The sequence below is a fragment of the Dendrobates tinctorius genome, unplaced genomic scaffold, assembly GCF_039654945.1.
Source record: "Dendrobates tinctorius isolate UK_male_01 unplaced genomic scaffold, ASM3965494v1 ptg000031l, whole genome shotgun sequence".
Lineage (NCBI taxonomy): Eukaryota > Metazoa > Chordata > Amphibia > Anura > Dendrobatidae > Dendrobates > Dendrobates tinctorius.
This window is the reverse complement of record NW_027361699.1, coordinates 21,606,803-21,627,431: the sequence shown is the minus strand read 5'-3', so window position 1 is coordinate 21,627,431 and position 20,629 is coordinate 21,606,803. Positions and strand designations below refer to the sequence as shown.

The 20,629-nt window shown below is 44.8% G+C and overlaps 1 protein-coding gene across 3 annotated transcripts in view; it reads left to right on the top strand.

Moving 5' to 3' along the window:
• The window catches only part of FXN (frataxin), a 99,770-nt gene that overhangs the window by 59,730 nt on the left and 19,411 nt on the right, over positions 1-20,629 (top strand). The window contains exons 2-4 of one of the 3 annotated variants that reach the window (XM_073572249.1): positions 5,314-5,391; positions 6,665-6,732; positions 10,681-10,801. In XM_073572249.1, coding sequence (XP_073428350.1) covers positions 5,353-5,391; positions 6,665-6,732; positions 10,681-10,801 — 228 coding nt within the window. In that variant the 5' untranslated portion in view covers positions 5,314-5,352. Of the gene's footprint in view, positions 1-5,313; positions 5,392-6,640; positions 6,733-10,680; positions 10,802-20,629 lie in introns of all 3 variants that reach the window. The other 2 variants (XM_073572248.1, XM_073572247.1) reach the window with 2 other exon arrangements.

Here is a 20,629-nt window from a genome sequence, read left to right as displayed (position 1 = left end):
AGACCCTGTTCACACCACCCAAGAACAAAGACACAGAATACAGCACTGCCTGCTGTGTATATACCCAGTACTACAGCTCAGCCCTGAGTGTGCTCTCACTATGTAATATACTGGCAGCACTGATACCTCCTAGGCTGTGAATACAGTGCTGCCTGCTGTGTATATACCTAGTACTACAGCTCAGCCCTGAGTGTGATACTGTGTAATATACAGGCAGCACTGATACCTCTTAGACTGTGTATACAGCGCTGCCTGCTGTGTATGTACCCAGTACTGCAGCTCAGCCCTGTGTGCGATCTCACTATGTAATATACAGGCAGCACTGATATCTCCTAGGCTGTGTATACAGCACTGCCTGCTGTGTATATGTAGGTAATAGCAGGTACGCAGGATGCAGTGACGAGACGCGAGACTGAGTTGTACTTTGGGAAGTAACTTTTATAAATTGAAGCCGCTAGGGCTATACTAAGCAACCAAAGCAAAGTAAGCAATTGTCCTCGCAGGGACTCAGTACAACCAAACACTATTAAAGAGAACACGACTAACCCGGCAAAGGCCGGTTACTATAGGGCCGTGGTATGGCCAACTACGGGTCCTTATTTCCTATAGTGTCATTTATCCGTCCTGATGTCCCTCGGCGTCTCTGATGAAGCTGCTTTGGCGTCGCAGCCACTGGGCCCAGCTGCTGAAGATCTGGCATAGTCTTCGGGCGCCCCAGCTCCCAGGAGGGGTTGGGGCACAACAGGCCCTGGGTGAGTCCTTTGAGGTAACGCCCTGTAAAGACAGCGGGGTTACGCTCGTTAGCGCGTTCAGGGAGACTCCAGTCCCCAAGCAGGGGTGTGTCGCAGTTACCAGGAGTGGCGGTTGGTAGGCCACATGCACGGCCTGGGGCTGTGCCAAAGCGTCTCTCTGTTGGCGAGGAGCAGGCCCCGACTGCAGCGGGGTGTTGGCAGCTGCGGGCGGTGATGAACAGGCCGCAGGCTGAAGCGGGCGGCAGCAGGCAGGCCGCAACCACAGGCTGAAGGGAAGCGGCAGCGGACAGGCCGAAACGGGCTGGAGCACAGCGGCAACGGCCACGGACGACCGTGGGCAGGTCGTGACCCCGGATTGGAGTGAAGTGGCAGTCTCTCTTGTCGGTAAGCTCGGCACCTCCTCCCCGAAGGCCACTGTAAATCGCTCCTCTGCTGCTGGTCTCCTCTCTGGTCACTGTTTGTCGCTCTGGCTCTCTCACGCCACCACAGTCTCTTGCTCCGTGTCTGCCGTTCTGCTAACTGACTCCCTTGCGCGCTCCCTGCCCCTTTTATACTCGCCCCTCCCCTCGCTGTCCTGTCACTCTCAGCCGTCCACCTTCCTCCTCCGTTCCCCGGGTACAGTTCCCTTAGGGACCTAGATGGCGGTCCCCTTGGTTCCGGCCCGGACACTCTGCGGGTGCCCTCCTCCCTACATATATACCTAGTACTACAGCTCAGCCCTGTGTGATACTATGTAATATACAGGCAGCACTGATACCTCCTAGGCTGTGTATACAGCACTGCCTGCTGTGTATATACCTAGTACTACAGTTCTGCCCTGTGTGTGATACTATGTAATATACAGCACTGCGCCCTTACAGGAGCGGACAAATATACCTACCTGGGCCTAGCGATTCACCGGTCAGGGAGCTTCAAACAAGCCATAGAGACCCTGAAAGACAAGGCCTGCAAAACCTTCTATGCCATCCGAAGGAAAATCTACCATCTGAAGCCACCAGTGAGGGTCTGGTTAAAAATCTTCGACTCTATCATCGCCCCAATCCTCCTGTATGGCAGCGAAGTCTGGGGTCCTCACACCTACCCAGACTGGTCAAGGTGGGATTTCAGCCCAACAGAAATATTCCATCTGGAATTCTGCAAGCACCTTCTCCAAGGTACATCGGAGCACCTCCAACAGTGCTTGCCGGGCCAAGCTGGGCAGATTCCCTCTACACCTAACGGTTCTAAAGAGGGCACGGTCATTCCGGGCTCACCTACGTAATCCAAGCTCCCATCACCATAAAGTCCTGACACATGTAGGTGGAACAGAAAAACCAGTACCCTTGGAACAGCTCACCTAAACCCAACCTGACCAGAACACCAATCACAACAACCTGACAAAAGACAGAATGAGGAAGATGGTAGACGAAGGCCAGGAGAGGTACGTAAGTGACTGGGAGAACTACATCATCAGCTCACAGAAACTGATCATGTACCGGAGTCTACAGAGAGACTACAGACTGGCCCCATATCTGGAGAAACTCCCAGAGACCGCAAGATCCTGAGCCGATATAGACTCAGTGCCCACACTCTGGCCATCGAATCCAGCCAACACAGGCAGAGCTACAATCCTAGGGAGGAAAGACTATGCCAACACTGTGACCAGGAGGCCCTGGAGGATGACCCACTTCCTGCTACACTGCTCCAAATACTCAGCAGTGAGGGACACTCACTTCAGGAGACTCTCACATCTCTTCCCGGATTTCATCACCATGAAGGAGGAAGAGAAAACATCCTGATGGGGGAAGAAGAGAGAGCAGTGGAGATAGCTGCGCAATATGTAAGCAAATGTCATAGACTGCAAGAAAGATAACTATGATATGCCATGGACTTCTATAGCCCCCACCCTGGATCTGCCACCTTCCCTATGCCATGGACTTCTATAGCCTCATCCTGGATTTGCCCCCATCCACCTTTCCTACAGCCCCTGCCCAACATCCCTGCAGTCCCTATCCCCATTCCCTTTTCTACACTTGCTTTGGCAAAACTAATGTGTATTTAGTCCTGCCAATAAAGCTTCTTTGAATTGAATTTGAATACAGTCAGCACTGATGCCTCCTAGGCTGTGGACAGCGCTGCCTTCTGTGTATATACCTAGTACTACAGCTCAGCCCTGAGTGTGATACTATGTAATATACAGGCAGCACTGATACCTCCTAGGCTGTGTATACAGTGCTGCCTGATGTGTATATACCTAGTACTACAGCTCAGCCCTGTATGCGATCTCACTATGTAATATACAGGCAGCACTGATACCTCCTAGACTTGTATACAGCGCTGCCTGCTGTGTATATACCTAGTACTATAGCTCAGCCCTGAGTGTCCTCTCACTATGTAATATACAGGCAGCACTGATACCTCCTAGGCTGTGTATACAGCGCTGCCTGCTGTGTATATACCTAGTACTACAGCTCAGCCCTGAGTGTCCTCTCACTATGTAATATACAGGCAGCACTGATACCTCCTAGGCTTGTATACAGCGCTGCCTGCTGTGTATATACCTAGTACTACAGCTCAGCCCTGAGTGTCCTCTCACTATGTAATATACAGGCAGCACTGATACCTCCTAGGCTGTGTATACAGCGCTGCCTGCTGTGTATATACCTAGTACTACAGCTCAGCCCTGAGTGTCCTCTCACTATGTAATATACAGGCAGCACTGATACCTCCTAGGCTGTGTATACAGCGCTGCCTGCTGTGTATATACCTAGTACTATAGCTCAGCCCTGAGTGTCCTCTCACTATGTAATATACAGGCAGCACTGATACCTCCTAGGCTGTGTATACAGCGCTGCCTGCTGTGTATATACCTAGTACTACAGCTCAGCCCTGAGTGTCCTCTCACTATGTAATATACAGGCAGCACTGATACCTCCTAGGCTTGTATACAGCGCTGCCTGCTGTGTATATACCTAGTACTACAGCTCAGCCCTGAGTGTCCTCTCACTATGTAATATACAGGCAGCACTGATACCTCCTAGGCTGTGGACAGCGCTGCCTTCTGTGTATATACCTAGTACTACAGCTCAGCCCTGAGTGTGATACTATGTAATATACAGGCAGCACTGATACCTCCTAGGCTGTGTATACAGTGCTGCCTGATGTGTATATACCTAGTACTACAGCTCAGCCCTGTATGCGATCTCACTATGTAATATACAGGCAGCACTGATACCTCCTAGACTTGTATACAGCGCTGCCTGCTGTGTATATACCTAGTACTATAGCTCAGCCCTGAGTGTCCTCTCACTATGTAATATACAGGCAGCACTGATACCTCCTAGGCTTGTATACAGCGCTGCCTGCTGTGTATATACCTAGTACTACAGCTCAGCCCTGAGTGTCCTCTCACTATGTAATATACAGGCAGCACTGATACCTCCTAGGCTTGTATACAGCGCTGCCTGCTGTGTATATACCTAGTACTACAGCTCAGCCCTGAGTGTCCTCTCACTATGTAATATACAGGCAGCACTGATACCTCCTAGGCTGTGTATACAGCGCTGCCTGCTGTGTATATACCTAGTACTACAGCTCAGCCCTGAGTGTCCTCTCACTATGTAATATACAGGCAGCACTGATACCTCCTAGGCTGTGTATACAGCGCTGCCTGCTGTGTATATACCTAGTACTATAGCTCAGCCCTGAGTGTCCTCTCACTATGTAATATACAGGCAGCACTGATACCTCCTAGGCTGTGTATACAGCGCTTGCCTGCTGTGTATATACCTAGTACTACAGCTCAGCCCTGTGTGTGCTCTCACTATGTAATATACAGGCAGCACTGATACCTCCTAGGCTGTGTATACAGCGCTGCCTGCTGTGTATATACCCAGTACTACAGCTCAGCCCTGAGTGTCCTCTCACTATGTAATATACAGGCAGCACTGATACCTCCTAGGCTGTGTATACAGCGCTGCCTGCTGTGTATATACCTAGTACTACAGCTCAGCCCTGTGTGTGCTCTCACTATGTAATATACAGGCAGCACTGATACCTCCTAGGCTGTGTATACAGCGCTGCCTGCTGTGTATATACCTAGTACTACAGCTCAGCCCTGAGTGTCCTCTCACTATGTAATATACAGGCAGCACTGATACCTCCTAGGCTTGTATACAGCGCTGCCTGCTGTGTATATACCTAGTACTACAGCTCAGCCCTGAGTGTCCTCTCACTATGTAATATACAGGCAGCACTCATACCTCCTAGGCTGTGTATACAGCGCTGCCTACTGTGTTTATACCTAGTACTACAGGTTAGCTCTGTGTGTGCGATCTCACTAAATTAGAATATCATCAAAAAGTTAATTTTTCAGTTCTTCAATACAAAAAGTGAAACTCATATATTATAGAGTCATTACAGAGTGATCTATTTCAAGTGTTAATTTCTGTTAATGTTGATGATTATGTCTTACAGCCAATGAAAACCCAAAAGTCATTATCTCAGTAATTTATAATAATTAACAAAAAAACACCTGTAAAGGCTTCCTAAGCATTTAAAAAGGTCCCTTATTCTGTTTCAGTAGGCTCCACAATCATGGAGAAGACTGCTGACTTGACAGATGTCCAGAAAGCAGTCACTGATACACTCCACAAGGAGGGTAAGCCACAAAAGGTCATTGCTAAAGAAGCTGGCTGTTCAGAGTGCTGTTTCCAAGCATATTAATGGTAAGTTGAGTGGAAGGAAAAAATGTGGTAGAAAAAGATGCACAAGCAAACGGGATAACCGCAGCCTTGAAATGATTAAGAAAAAGCCATTCAAGAATTTGGGTGACATTCACAAAAGTGGACTGCTGCTGGAGTCATTGCTTCAAGAGCCAGCACACACAGATATATCCAGGACATGGGCTACAAGTGTCGCATTCCTTGAGTCAAGCCACTCATGACCAATAGACAATGCCAGAAGCGTCTTACCTGGGCCAAGGAGAAAAAGAACTGGACTGTAGTTTAGTGTTCCAAGGTGTTTTTTTCAGATGAAAGTAGATTTTGCATTTAATTTGGAAATCAAGGTCCCAGAGTCTGGAGGAAGAGTGGAGAAGCCACAATCCAAGCTACTTGAGGTCTAGAGTGAAGTTTCCACAACCATTGTTGGTTTGGGGAGCCATGTCATCTGCTGGTGTAGGTCCATTGTGTTTTATCAAGACCAACGTCAGTGCAGCCGTCTACTAGGAAATTTTAGAGCACTTCATGCTTCCCTCTGACGACAAGCTTTTTCGGAGATGGAAATTTCATTCTCCAGCAGGACTTGGCACCTGTTTACACTGCCAAAAGTACCAATACCTGGTTTACAAACAACAGTATCACTATGCTTGATTGGCCAACAAACTAGCCTGACCTTAACCCCATAGCGAATCTATGGGGTATTGTCAAGAGGAAGATGTTTCCTTCTTTTCAGATAGCCATTAAAAGGTATCAACCACTGAGGTCTCTCAAAACCTAATATTTTATCTACTGGCTAACAAGCTGCAAAGGTGTTTTTCATTCATATACCTAGTACTACAGCTCAGCCATGTGACTGTGTCCAGTTGAGTGTTATCTCACTGTAATATACAGCTGTAGCATACAGGCACCACTGATTGCTGCTTGTATTGAAGAACTGAAATAAATTAACTTTTTGATGCTAAATGTCGCTAATGTGTAAAGAGTTTCAAAAATGTGGGTGGGCGTCATAACAGATTGAAAACACTGATAAGTGATTAACATTTTTCTGACACATCTGAGTGTATTAACAAAAAATAGTGTCTGTAAATTTATTTTACATTTTCTAAATAGGCTGTCAATCGTAACTTCATAACCACAGAAATGAATGTAAAATGGAAAGCATGACTTATAATTTGTTTTTCTTTCTAGAGTCTGATATGTTCACACCCACAGGTACAAGCCGTCCACAACAACGTTTTACTAGCTATAAGCAGAACCGCAGGGACACTGACGAGTACCAGGTATAGTGAATTTAGGGTTTCTTTTTGTGATTGTGTCGCTAAATTAATTTGAAGGAGGTCAGTCTTTAAAGGGAACCTGTCACCAGAAATAAATAATAATAATAATCTTTATATAGCGCCAGCATATTCCGCAGTGCTTTACAGTTTAACAGTTTCAAAACACAAGTCATAAGTAACAACGTTAACAATACAATAATTAAAGCAAAATAAGACGACCCTGCTCGTGAGAGCTTACAATCTACAATGAGGTGGGGGAGATACAAAGTACAGGTGTGTATTTACAATGATGGTCCAGCCATCTTGAGGGAGTGAGGGATGGATGGAGATAGTGAATGGGCTACACACGCACTCTTACACATAGAATGACTGATTAGTGAACGTGATAGGCCGCTCTGAACAAATGTGTTTTGAGGGAGCGCCTGAAACTATGCAAATTGTGGATAGTCCTAATTTCTTGGGGTAGAGCATTCCAGAGGGTTGGCGCAGCGGGAGAAGTCTTGGAGTCGGGAGTGGGAGGTACGGAATAGTGCAGTGGTTAGACGAAAGTCGTTTGCAGAGCGCAGCGGTCGGTTAGGCCGATAGACAGAAATGAGGGAGGAGATGTAGGGGGTTGCTGCACTGTGGAGAGCTTTGTGGGTGAGAACAAGTATTTTGAATTGGATCCTATAATGAATGGGCAGCCAATGTAAGGACTGGCGAAGAGCGGATGTGTCAAAGTACCGATTAGCCAGATACAGTTGTGGCCAAAAGTATTGACACCCCTGCAATTCTGTCATATAATACTCAAAATGATTGAAAACACAAATTCTTTGGTATTATTATCTTCATTTAATTTGTCTTAAATGAAAAAACACAAAAAGAATTGTCCTAAAGCCAATTTGGCTATAATTCCACACCAAACATAAAAAAGAGGGTGGACAAAAGTATTGGCACTGTTCAAAAAATCATGTGATGCGTCTCTAATTTGTGCAATTAACAGCACCTGTAACTTACCTGTGGCACCTAACAGGTGTTGGCAATAACTAAATCACACTTGCAGCCAGTTGACATGGATTAAAGTTGACTCAACCTCTGTCCTGTGTCCTGGTGTGTACCACATTGAGCATGGAGAAAAGAAAGAAGACCAAAGAACTGTCTGAGGACTTGAGAAACCAAATTGTGAGGAAGCATGAGCAATCTCAAGGCTACAAGTCCATCTCCAAAGACCTGAATGTTCCTGTGTCTACGGTGCGCAGTGTCATCAAGAAGTTTAAAGCCCATGGCACTGTGGCTAACCTCCCTAGATGTGGACGGAAAAGAAAAATTGACAAGAGATTTCAACGCAAGATTGTGCGGATGTTGGATAAAGAACCTCGACTAACATCCAAACAAGTTCAAGCTGCCCTGCAGTCCGAGGGTGCAACAGTATCAACCCGTACTATCCGTCAGCATCTGAATGAAAAGGGACTGAATGGTAGGAGACCCGGAAGACCCCACTTCTTACCGCGAGACATAAAAATGCCAGGCTGGAGTTTGCCAAAACTTACCTGAAAAAGCCTAAAACGTTTTAGAAGAATGTTCTCTGATCAGATGAGACAAAAGTAGAGCTTTTTGGGCAAAGGCATCAACACAGAGTTTACAGGAGAAAAAAAGAGGCATTCAAATAAAAGAACACGGTTCCTACAGTCAAACATGGTCGAGGTTCCCTGATGTTTTGGGGTTGCTTTGCTGCCTCTGGCACTGGACTGCTTGACCATGTGCATGGCATTATGAAGTCTGAAGACTACCAACAAATTTTGCAACATAATGTAGGGCCCAGTGTGAGAAAGCTGGGTCTCCCTCAGAGGTCATGGGTCTTCCAGCAGGACAATGACCCAAAACACACTTCAAAAAGCACTAGAAAATGGTTTGAGGGAAAGCACTGGAGACTTCTAAGGTGGCCAGCAATGAGTCCAGACCTGAATCCCATAGAACACCTGTGGAGAGATCTAAAAATTGCAGTTTGGAGAAGGCACCCTTCAAATATCAGGGACCTGGAGCAGTTTGCCAAAGAAGAATGGTCTAAAATTCCAGCAGAGCATTGTAAGAAACTCATTGATGGTTACCGGAAGCGGTTGGTCGCAGTTATTTTGGCTAAAGGTTGTGCAACCAAGCATTAGGCTGAGGGTGCCAATACTTTTGTCTGGCCCATTTTTGGAGTTTTGTGTGAAACGACGAATGTTTTGCTTTTTGCTTCATTCTCTTTTGTGTTTTTTTGTTTTTGTTTTTTTTTTTTGTTTTTTCATTTAAGACAAATTAAATTAAGATAATACCAAAGAATTTGTGTTTGCAATCATTTTCAGGAAGAAACTGAGTATTATCTGACAGAATTGCAGGGGTGTCAATACTTTTGACTACAACTGTAGATGACCCCGGCTGCTGCATTAAGTATGGATTGGAGAGGGGATAGTCGAGTAACGGGGAGGCTAATTAATAGAGCGTTGCAGTAATCCAGGCAGGAGTGGATCAATGCTACAGTGAAGGTTTTTGTTGTTTCCATGGTGAGAAAAGGGCTGATTTTAGAGATGTTCTTTAGGTGTAAGTGGCAAGAGCGGGCAAGAGATTGTATATGGGATGTGAAAGAGAGATTGGTGTCAAACATAGCACCCAGACAGCGTGCCTGCTGCTGGGGTGTTATTGTAGTGCCACCCACGGAGAGGGAAATGTCAGATTTAGGGAGGTTAGTAGTAAGCGGGAGCAGAAGTTGTTCAGTTTTTGAGAGGTTGAGTTTCAGATAGAGAGCAGACATGATGTTGGAGACTGCGGACAGACAGTCACTGGCATTCTGTAGTACAGCGGGGTTAAGGTCGGGGAATGACGTATATAGTTGCGGGTCATCAGCATAAAGATGATACTGAAAGCCAAATCTGCTGATAGTCTGTCCAATTGGGACTGTGTAGAGAGAGAAGAGAAGGGGGCAGATATGGGGTTAATCTGCAGGTTAACTGTGTTATGATGCTGTCAGACGCCTGCACGCAGCCGAATGCAACAGGAAGAAAATTAACTTTTTCTCTGCCAGCATTCCGTTTTCAGTTAAGGTGGCCCTGACTGACACTCCGTCTACATCGAGGCCGGCTGTCAGTCAGGGCCGGGGGCGCGGTTACAGCGGCCACTCTTAGAGCGGTGACTGAGCCAGCAGCGCCCCCGCCACCTTGACTGAATACCAAATGCTGGCAGAGAAAAAAGTCAATTTTCTCCCCGCTGCGTGCAAACACCTGACAGCATAACAACACTATTAGCCTGCAGAATAACCCGCAGATATACAGGTTAATAGCGTTATTTCAGGTGATGGGTTTACTTTAAAAGAGATTTGTATCTAAGCCGTAACGTGCAGGTAGCTGCTGCTTAACTGCCTGTTGTGCACGGCGCCACACAGCTGCATCTGCTGATACGATAAGCTGGGACTTCCGATGGGATTCTGATTGACAGCCGGCTCCCCCAGTTAGGTAGCGGGGATCCGGCTGTCTATTAGAATCGCCTTGGAGGTCCCGCCTTGTCTAAAGAGAGGACAGGAAAAGAAGCCTCCAATCTGTAGACGTGATGTCAGCAAAGGCTTCTGAATCCTCAGCAGGAGCGGTGTGTGCCAGGGAAGAACGTGCCGTGCACAACAGGCAGGGAAGGAGCAGCTACCTGCCTGTTCGTGCTTCGGTACAATATTTATTTATTTTTATTTTTTTAATAATGTCCCGGATATCCCCTTTAACAACCGTTCTGGGTGTAAGGCGGTGTGGTCATTAAACAACCAGCTTGTTGAAATCAGCTGAAAGCAATAGGATCTACACCAATAACATCCCACGAGCATCAAACAGGAATCTGAAGAGGAGATTGTAGAGAGGGTGTTTTTTTTTTTTTTTTTTTTTCTTCAAGGAATCTTTTTCTGCTTGGTGCCTATTGCTTTATGTCTATAATAAACCTGTTTTCTATTCGTAGTACTTTGGATGAAACTACCTATGAGAGGTTGGCAGCAGATACATTGTATTCCCTGGCTGAATTCTTTGAGGATCTGGCTGATCAGCCATTCACACCAAGTGATTATGATGTTTCCTTTGGGGTATATACCTTATTTTATTATCCTCTTTAGGATGTTTACGAAAATATTAATCATTGTTTCTTCAACTTGTGTTCTGCTTTCTTTTATGTTCTCTACCCTTGTTCTACAATTAAAGGGATTTTCAGGCTAAGAGAGCTGCTGTACATTAATTTACCATATTATGGTAGATGAAGCTCATATTTACAGTGCCTTGAAAAAGTATTCATACTCTGCGACCTTTTCATCATCACACACACAAGCTTAAATGTATTTTATTTGTATTTTACATGATGTAATAACACAAAGTGGTAAGTATTTGTGAAGTGTATAGGAAATGATGCATGGTTTTCTAAATATTTTAAATGTATAAATCCAAAAGTTGTGCCATGCATAGCATTTTAAATTTAGCCCAAAAAGTGCTAATTTGGTCTCATCTTACCAGAGCACCTTCTTCCACATTCTAGCTGTGTCCCTTAGATGGCTTTCCGCAAATGCGACTTCTAATGGCTTGCTTTCAAATAATGTCTGTCTTCTTGCCGCTCTTCCATAAAGGCCAGATTTATGGTGTATTCGTCTAACAATTGTCCTGTTCTTCCACCTCAGCTGTGGATTTCTACAGCTCCTCTAGAATGCTATGGGCTTTTTGGCTTCTTTAGTTAGTTGCTGCCTTTCTTTGGATGTTCGTTTTGGTGGACAGCCATGTCTTGGTAGGTTTGCAGTTGTGCTATACTTATATTTTTGGACGATGGACTGAACAGTGCTCCGTGAGATGTTCGAAGCTTGGGCTATTTTTTATTTTTGTTACCTAATCCTGCTTTACTTTTCTTGACAACTTTATCCCTGACCTGTCTGGTGGGTTCCTTGGTTTTCATAATGTTCCCAAACAAATCTCTGAGGCCTTCACAGAACAGCTGTAGTTATACTGAGAATAAATTACACACAGGAGGACTCAATTTACAATTTGTTTTTATTTCTGGAGGCAATTGGTCACTCAGGATTTTATTTATTGGTAGTAGACTACAGGAGGCTGAATACAAATGCAGGTCACATTTCTCAGATTCATATTTTTCAAATTAGATAACCTTACACTTCGCAAATACTTGCTACTTTGTGTTGGTATATCACATAAAATCCAAATCAGATATAGCTAAGTTTGTAGGGGTAATGTGGAAAAAAAACTTTTTCAAGGCATTGTATAAGGTGTCTTATGCTTAGCACCTCTGTCATTAGAGGAACCACACTGAGAGCTGCAAGGGGCATGAGCATTTCTGCTCCACACACACAGGTGATCTGATCATCGCCTGTATGTAGCAGAGACTACTGAAGCATGCAAAAAGTAAAAAAAAACAACTTGTAAAAAAAATTAACCCCTTTCCGACATCGGGCGTAAATTTATGCCGATGTCAGACTTTGTGTTTTGAACAGCTGCATGTGCCCAGAACAGCTGTGGTTGGAATCAATATCCACTCGCAGCTATTAACCTGTTAAATGCCACTGTCAAACTTTGACAGCGGCATTTAACGTGTGCTTCCGGCCATTGAGCCGGAAAACCGCCCATCGAGCTGGAAATCAGCCCACCGCTGCACGTGATCACGGGTCACCGGTGCATCTATGGTTGTCACTGTCGGATTGATATGAACGCCGCCCAGTGCTCGGCGCTCATAGCAAGTGAGTAATTCTGATCTGATCATCGCCTGTATGTAGCACAGCCGATCAGGTTATGGCAGCTTCTAGTCTCCCATGGAGACTATTGAAGCATGCCAAAAGTTAAAAAAAAAAAATATTAAAACAAATTTTAAAAAAATCAGAGGTTTAAATCTCCCCATTCAAAATAAAACAATTCAAAAAATTCAAACATACATATTTGGTATCACCGCGTTCAGAATCGCCCGATCTATCAAAACAAAAAAAGAACCTGATCGCTAAACGGCGTAACGAGAAAAAAGTCAAAACGCCAGAATTACGCTTTTTTGATCGCCGCAACATTGCATTAAAATGCATTAACGGGCGATCAAAAGATTTTATCTGCACCAACATGGTATCATTAAAAACGACAGCTCGGCACACAAAAGATAAACCCTCACCCAACCCGAGATCATGAAATTGGAGACAATTTGGGTCTCGGAAAATGACGCAAACTATTTTTTTTTTTTTTTTTTTTTTTTTTTTTTAACATACTTTGGATTTTTTTTTCACCATTTAATAAAAAAGAATCTAGACATGTTGTTTGATGTCTATGAACTCATAATGACCTGGAGAATCATAATGGCAGGTCAGTTTTAGCATTTGGTGAACATGGTAAAAAAAAAATTCAAAAAACAGTTGTAGAATTGCGCTATTTGGGTAATTTGACTGCACTTGGAATTTTTTTTACTGTCTTTGAGTGCACAATATGGTAAAACCAATGGTGTCATTCAAAAGTGCATCTCGTCCCGCAAAAAACAAGCCCTTACATGGCCATATTGACATAAAAATAAAAAAGTTATGGCTCTGGGAAGAAGGGGGAGTGGAAAACAAACAAAAAAACGAAAAAGGGATCCGTCTTGAAAGGGTTTAAAAAAAAAAAAAAAAAAAAAAAACAGATTGAAAATGGTGACGACCGCGCCTGCTAAGTTGCAGCTGTGAGCGATCTGCGCAGGCTCCGGCATCTTGCTAGAGGAAAAAAAAATTGTCTCCCCTAAGATGACGCCGTTGCAGCTATCGGCAATCTGATAGCTGCTACTGCGCAGGCGTGTCCGGATCCATTTTCAATCTTTTTTTATTTTTATGGATAAAATGAAAGAAAAGGATTACATACACATAATTTGTGACCATGCTGCAGAGCAGGCGCCATCGCCATTACCTGCCTGCAGAAGGGGATTTGTTTTTCCAAACTATATATAGAGGGCAGGTCATTGAGGGATTAGTGACCTGTTAGAAGCCATACACATGAATACCTAATCAGAGCACCACATGAAGATCCCCCCCCCCCCTCCAGGCCCACCCTGGAGCACGAGTATATCATTAACTCAAAACTGCAAATAAAGATTAAACAACAGCCACAAGATGGATTTCATCAAGCAAGGTATCTGTTTAATCGGTATAATGGCACCGACCTGACACTGTGTGTAGGTTACTGTGCACAATCCTGCTGACAGGTTCACATTAACACTTTGTACTCAGGCTCAAATAAACTACAGCAATATCTTTGGATGGTGTGACAAAGACATAGAAAGTAATGGGTCTCCTTGCTTTTTTTTTTTTAATCAAGTTGCTTTTTGATTGGCAGAATAATGTAGCATGTTGTGTTATGTTAACCAGAAAAAATGTGATGCCATGAACTGTTTTAGTGAACAAGTAATTTAAAGGGAACCTGCCAGCTCCCCTAGCCTGCCTAAACCACAACCATGTCTCTACTGCACCATATTTCTACATTCTTATAATACTTTTAATGACTGCTCTATAATTACAAAATCAAGTTTTAATCTGTGTTCACACTATGCAATTCTACAAGGACTAGTCCAGCAGGGTGTTGGTTCCCCCAGACTAATCCTCCTTCCCATCTTGTAAGCACACCTGCATGCGACTTTTTGCCTCCCCTTGGGATTTACAGTGAATCTTGATGTACGTTCCCCAGCTTCATTAGCGCTCTGCTTATGCCATGGGAGGAATGCGCGAGACTTGCAAAGAACAGACTGTGATGTTGCTCTTGCAAATCACATCACTTATGCCCCAGGGGGCATGCTTACAAGATTGGAGATTTGTCTGCACATGCGCTGCCTCCCGTGGCCATTTCCCCGGAGGCCACAGCATCAAGGCAATGGAAGTGCGGGGCTCCAGGCTTTCATAAAATGTTGCCGGAGCCCCCTCACCACCGAGCACTGCCGAACCTGCCACACCAGCCCGGGATGGGAGTGAGATCATAGCTCTGCAGTGCTGGACCACCGCAAGAAACGCCTGACTCCTGCTGCCACTATGCTAATTGTAAGTATGGGGGGGGGGGGGGGGGAGTGCGTCTTTTGGTCCAAAAAATACTGTGGTTCGGGGAAATCCATGCCCTGCCAGATTAGTCCTTGTAGATTTTTAGTAGCGTAAGTGAGGACAAAACCTGATTTTATAATTATAGAACAATTACTACGGTGAAGAAATTATTATAATGCATAAAATGGGGTGCAGTAGAGTCATGGTGGCACTTTACGGGGGATGTGGCAGCTGACAGGTTCCTTTTGAGTTCTAGTAGGCACATTTTCAATAGATGGCGCTGCAATTACAGTTGTGTGAGGCTGGGTTCATGCTGCAATGTAGCTGCTTTATCTAGAGAGCAGAAAAGATGTATTTCATTTTTTATACTGTATTTGCCTGTATCAATGTGTAGTATCTGTTTTATAATACCTGTGTGTGCATATGTTCTTTTAGAAATGAAATGGAAAACTACTAGTTATATGAAAGATTTTAGTTTACTTAAAAAAGGTTTGATTCCTGTAGTTCAATTTTGTAATGGGGACATTATATAGATATAAGCTGGTCAAAAAATTCAGAAAACAGTTGTTCAAGTCAGTTAATCTTAAGGAATATTAATCTGTCCAGCTAGGAATCATAAGCGATTGGAAATCGATTTCACCTGCTTTGGTGTAAAAGAAAGTGGCAACAGTTGCACTGGAGAGACTGGAAGACAAGCCTGAAAAAGGGAATTAAAGTACCGTAGTTGGAGTAGAGAGGGAACAGTAGGGGCTTTTAATCAAAGTATATTAGGGAAGTGATTTTAGATTGTTACATTAAATAGACATTTAGGATTAAAATAAACTTTTAAACTTTAGTTTTGGACCACACCATTAAGTGTTCCCTTTTTTTTTTTTTTTTTTCTATGATCAGTACAAATTTTTAACTATGGTAAGTACCTAAGTTCCGTAAGTCATGAGTGGCTGTTGATAAAAATAATTATTTGGATCCACACAATATTCTTATTACAAGGATAAATAAGGTTACGATACAGGCAGGTAGTTTAATTTAGATGCTGCAGATTTAAAAGGGTGATTTAAACCAGAACCCAAAAAGACATATTGCACAAGGAGTGTATAGAAAAAATTTCCAAAAAGTTTATTCTCATTAACTACACATAAAATAGTTTCCAGGAACTGTATATAATGGATGCCTCTAGTCAGACTAGAGGACAAACAGCAGCTTGACATAATAATAAAGGTTAAATATATTAAGCTCAGCGGTTTGCAACAATCTTCAATATAAAGGGTTAAATGAAAAATACATGGATGTCAGATATCAAAACATAAAAATCTACCACACAGAGGGCAAACCAATAATCCTTAATATATTGTGAAGCAAAAAAAGCGGTCTGTAGGAGCGCTAAAGGAGAGGCAGAAACCAGAAAAAAAACAACTTTTATTCTTCCTCCAATACCCACAACGCGTTTCTACGGTCACAGCCGTCTTCCTCAGGTGGAATAAAGGAAGCATCAATTATTACAGCCTTTATAGGTAGCCCTAGTTGGAACAATTCACAATCCTATGCGACCTCCCCTTGATATTGCGCGTTAACCCTTACATCCCCAATAAAAACATTTAAAAATAAAAACATTATAAAAAAGCATTCGTTAGACAATCATTATACATTTTGCAGGTTACAACATACATCAATATTCCATACAAAACTAATGATAAACCCTGTCCAAATAAAAAAAAAATCCCCCCCCCCCCCCAAAAAAAAAAAACCTCTCCTTTTCAAAAACTACATATTGTCTATAAAAAGAGAAATCAATCATAATCACTACACCATTAACCCTACCTAGAAACTTTCTCTATAGTGAGATTCAACCCTTCTGGATATAACGTACCCAACTTAAACATCCAGTAGCTTTCTCTCCTAATAAGGTTACTCAACCTCCCTTCACCAAGTTCCTTAATATGGTCAATGATGGTCAATCTCATCTTTCTTGGATCCTTATTGTGACTCCCTGCAAAGTGTCTGGACACACTGTGTAATTGGTAACCCGAGCGGATGTTCTGTCATAGAATTTTTTTTAATAATGTTTTTATTTTTAATGTTTTTATTGGGGATGTAAGGGTTAACGCGCAATATCAAGGGGAGGTCGCATAGGATTGTGGGTTGTTCCAACTAGGGCTAACTATAAAGGCTGTAATAATTGATGCGTTTGTATGCGCATGCGTTTTTTTTGTAGTGTGCGTCCGTGCTTACAAAATGCCTCCTGTTGCATTTTTTGTGCGTCCGACCTGTCTCAAAAAAACACATGCGCACGCAATGCGCACAAAATTCACCCACAACCCATTCAAGTCTATGGGAGCGCTGACGTGCACATGGTAATAAAACCATGCGCAAAAAGCAAGAAAACTCATTAAAAACGCATGATGCGTTTTTATGCGCGTTTGCACTGCGCACGCAGCGCAAAAAAAGCAAGTGTGAAAGTAGCCTTAATGATAGTTTTGCCTCCGGTGGCCTTAGCGTCATTGCACTTGATGTTTTCTTTGCTTTGCCTTTTGCCCCCGGTGGTCAGTGGGGTTATAGCAGCTTTTTGCCCCTGATCATTGACCATCCCCTTTTCCTATATAGGGTCTAATGGTCTGAGCAGGTGTTGGTGATAGTGGTCATTTCCAACCATCCTTGGTGGAGAAAGGAGCTAGAGAGAGTTCCTTGCAGCACAGTCAGAGTCCTGGTGTGGAATGAGTCAGATGGGATTTCCTTGCAGCTCTGACAGAGCTTGGTGGCAGCTATTCAGGAGGAAAGCTGCATTCTGGTGGTGGACTCTGTTGCTGGGAGCAAGAGCAACAGAGCAAAGCTAAGTGGTGTTTCCCTGTTTTGTATTTTTCCTTGGTGTGTACAGCGGTGGGGCCAGTTCCTGCACCACCCAGTTCCCTAGCAAGGGATAGGTTTAGGGTGTGCTAGGGTGACAGGTATCCTGATCGGCGCCCGGTGCGGAACCGTCATAGGGAACGTTAGCAGGGCCCACCGTTGTAACTGTTTCCCTTCCCCTTGTCTTGTTGTTTTAGTTACCGGCCTGCGGGTCGTGTCACACAGCACAGTACGGGTCCACATGACATTATCACCAACCCATAAATTTTTTTTTTTTTTTTGTTCTGCTGAGCCATGGACCCAATGCAGCCCTTTGCCCAAATGCTGCAGATCCTTACTGATGAGATTAGGGGGCTGTGCAGAGGGTTGGTGCGGCAGTTGCGGCTGTTGGTGGGCTCTGGGGGCTTGGTTCAGGAACAGGCTCAGCCAGAACCCAAGATACCCCTCCCTGACAGGTTTTCTGGAGGGAGAGATCAATTCTTGGCTTTTCAGCAAGCCTGCAGATTATATTTCAGACTGCGTCCTCGTTCATCAGGGAATGAAGAGCAAGGGGTGGGGATCATTATGTCCCTTCTTAAGGGAGATCCCCAATCCTGGGCCTTCTCCCTGCCGGACGATTCACCATCATTAGAGTCCGTGGACGAGTTTTTTGTGGCTTTGGCGCTAGTGTATGGGGATCCTGATGGCGTCGCCCTGGCGGAATCCCGACTCCGTAGGTGTAAACAGGGAGCCCGGGTTGCTGAGGAGTACTGCTCAGAGTTTAGCAGGTGGGCCACTAACACTCAGTGGAATGACCCTGCAATTAGGAGTCAATTTGTGCAGGGTCTGTCTCCAAAGTTGCAGGATACTCTGGTGCAGTACGCCGCCCCCCAGCTCGCTGGAGGCCGCCATGTCCCTTACTATCCGGGTGGATAGACGCCTTACGGAGAGACATACACAAAATGTGCCCCCAGATGTCCTCGCTAGGGAGGAGGACCCACCAGTGCGGACGGAGGAACCCTGACAGCCCGGTGTTGTTGGTACAAAAAAGGGGGTGTCTATGGCTCGTCGTGGTGGGGGGCTATGCTTTTCCTGTGGGAAGCCGGGCCAGTTCTTGAAAGCCTGCCCAGTTCGTGCCAAGTCTCCAGACGAAACTATGCAAGTAGGAGCTAGTTTGTGTTTAGGCCTGCCTACGGTTCAGGGAGTGGTGTCGGCATGTTTTTACTGTGGGCAGACTGGTCATGTCCTTAAGGCTTGCCCAATGCGCGCCAAATCATCTGTGTCATCTCAGAAGCCGCATTCCCCTGGCCACTTGGAGGGAGATGACCAGGGAGTGTATATTTCCTCCATTTTGCCCTCCCAAGGTAGTATGTCAGCAGAGGTGTTGGCTGGCGGGGTACCGGAGGTGATACCGGTGCTTGTGGACAGAGGAGCAGGAGTCAGTCTGGTGGATGCTCGCTTTGTCCAGACTCATGGCCTGAGGTGTAGGACGCTAGCCCAACCTATAAGCGTACAGGCCATAAACTCTGTTCCACTGAGCCAGGGGAGCTTGACCCAAATCGTAGAAAATATCCATCTACGTATAGGACATCATGAGGAGTCCTTGTCATGCTACGTCTTGGAGGGAATGCCAGTACTTTTCGTTTTAGGCCTCCCTTTGGCTGAAAAAACACAACCCGGTAATTGATTGGCGGGTGAGGGAAGTAATCAGCTGGGGGCAGTCGTGTGAGGGCTGCTGCCTAGGGACTACTGTCTCTGCCGTCTTTCTTCAACCGACCCCTTCCTCTCCAGTGAGAGCAGCAGATGTGCTGCAGGAGAGTAGGGGCAAGTGTTGTGAGTTCATTTTCCCCTTCGTCACTGGGGTCTGGTGAACTCCCTATTCTGGTAAAGGAGGGTAATGAGCCTGATTATCAGGCACCTGAGTCTAATGAGGATGACTGGCTGAGTGGAGTCACGGACTGGATATAAGGCTGCCGACGCCCTTCTGCCCTGCGGGTGATTTCTCTGTGGACTTCTAGGACACCAGTCTGATTCCTGCTCCTCTAAAGCTAAGTTTTCTGTTTTGCCTGTTAGCTTTTTTGTTTTGCTTTTTGTTTTCCTTGCTTTTCAGTATTCTGCCATTCCCTGCTGGGGTGAGCTGAATCTCCTTTTGCCTGTAGCTCTGTCTTCAGAATATTCCTGAGTACTGACATAGCTTTTTTGAAGCCTAGCGTCTTCAGGGCCTTTTTCACTGTCAGTCTGTTGGCTCTTATTTTCATAGGGTTTTTCACGGATTGCAGACAGCAGCCTTCCTGTCCTTTTCTTTCTAGTTAGCTTGGGCCCCTCTTTGCTCAGTCTATCTTTCTGTCTGTGTTAGTATTTTCATCTTGCTTCACCGTCATTATATGTTGGGGGCTGCCTATTGCTTTGGGGTCTTCTCTGGGGCAGTTTAGATTTTCCCTTTCTTTCTTTAGGCCTATTTAATTCTCCGGCTGTGATCGAGGGGTCTAGGGCATCGTAGGAACCCCCCACGGCTACTGCTAGTTGTGTTGATAGGTTCAGGGGTCTGCAATCCGATAGCTGCCAACTTCTCTGGTTTTCTGGACTTAGGCTAGTTTCACACTTGCTTTTTTTTGCAGCGCGTTTTTCCCGCAAAAAAACGCATTAAAAAAACGCATACAAATGCATACAAACGCTGCGTTTTTTTCCAGCACTTTAATGCGCATGCAGGAAAAAAACGCAGCGTTTTTGCGCGTTTGTATGCGTTTTTTGTGCGTTTGCGTTTTTTTACAGATTTTGGAAAAACCCCACAAAAAAGAAAAAACAACCATTCAACAACACACAAGACCAATGGGACTTCATTGTGGGTGTGGTATGTTAATATATATAGACCCTGTCTACAGTATTCTTCACATTTGCTTGATTCTTCTCGTGACCATGGATCTGCGCTGGAAGAGTTTTCACTTCAACTTGGATTTGGACATCGCGATGGCTCAGGCGTATGCAGTTGCTTGCCATGAACAAAGGAAGAGAGGGAGGCAGCGAAGACGGCGGCGTATGTGGATACATCCGATTGTTGAACTCCGGGAG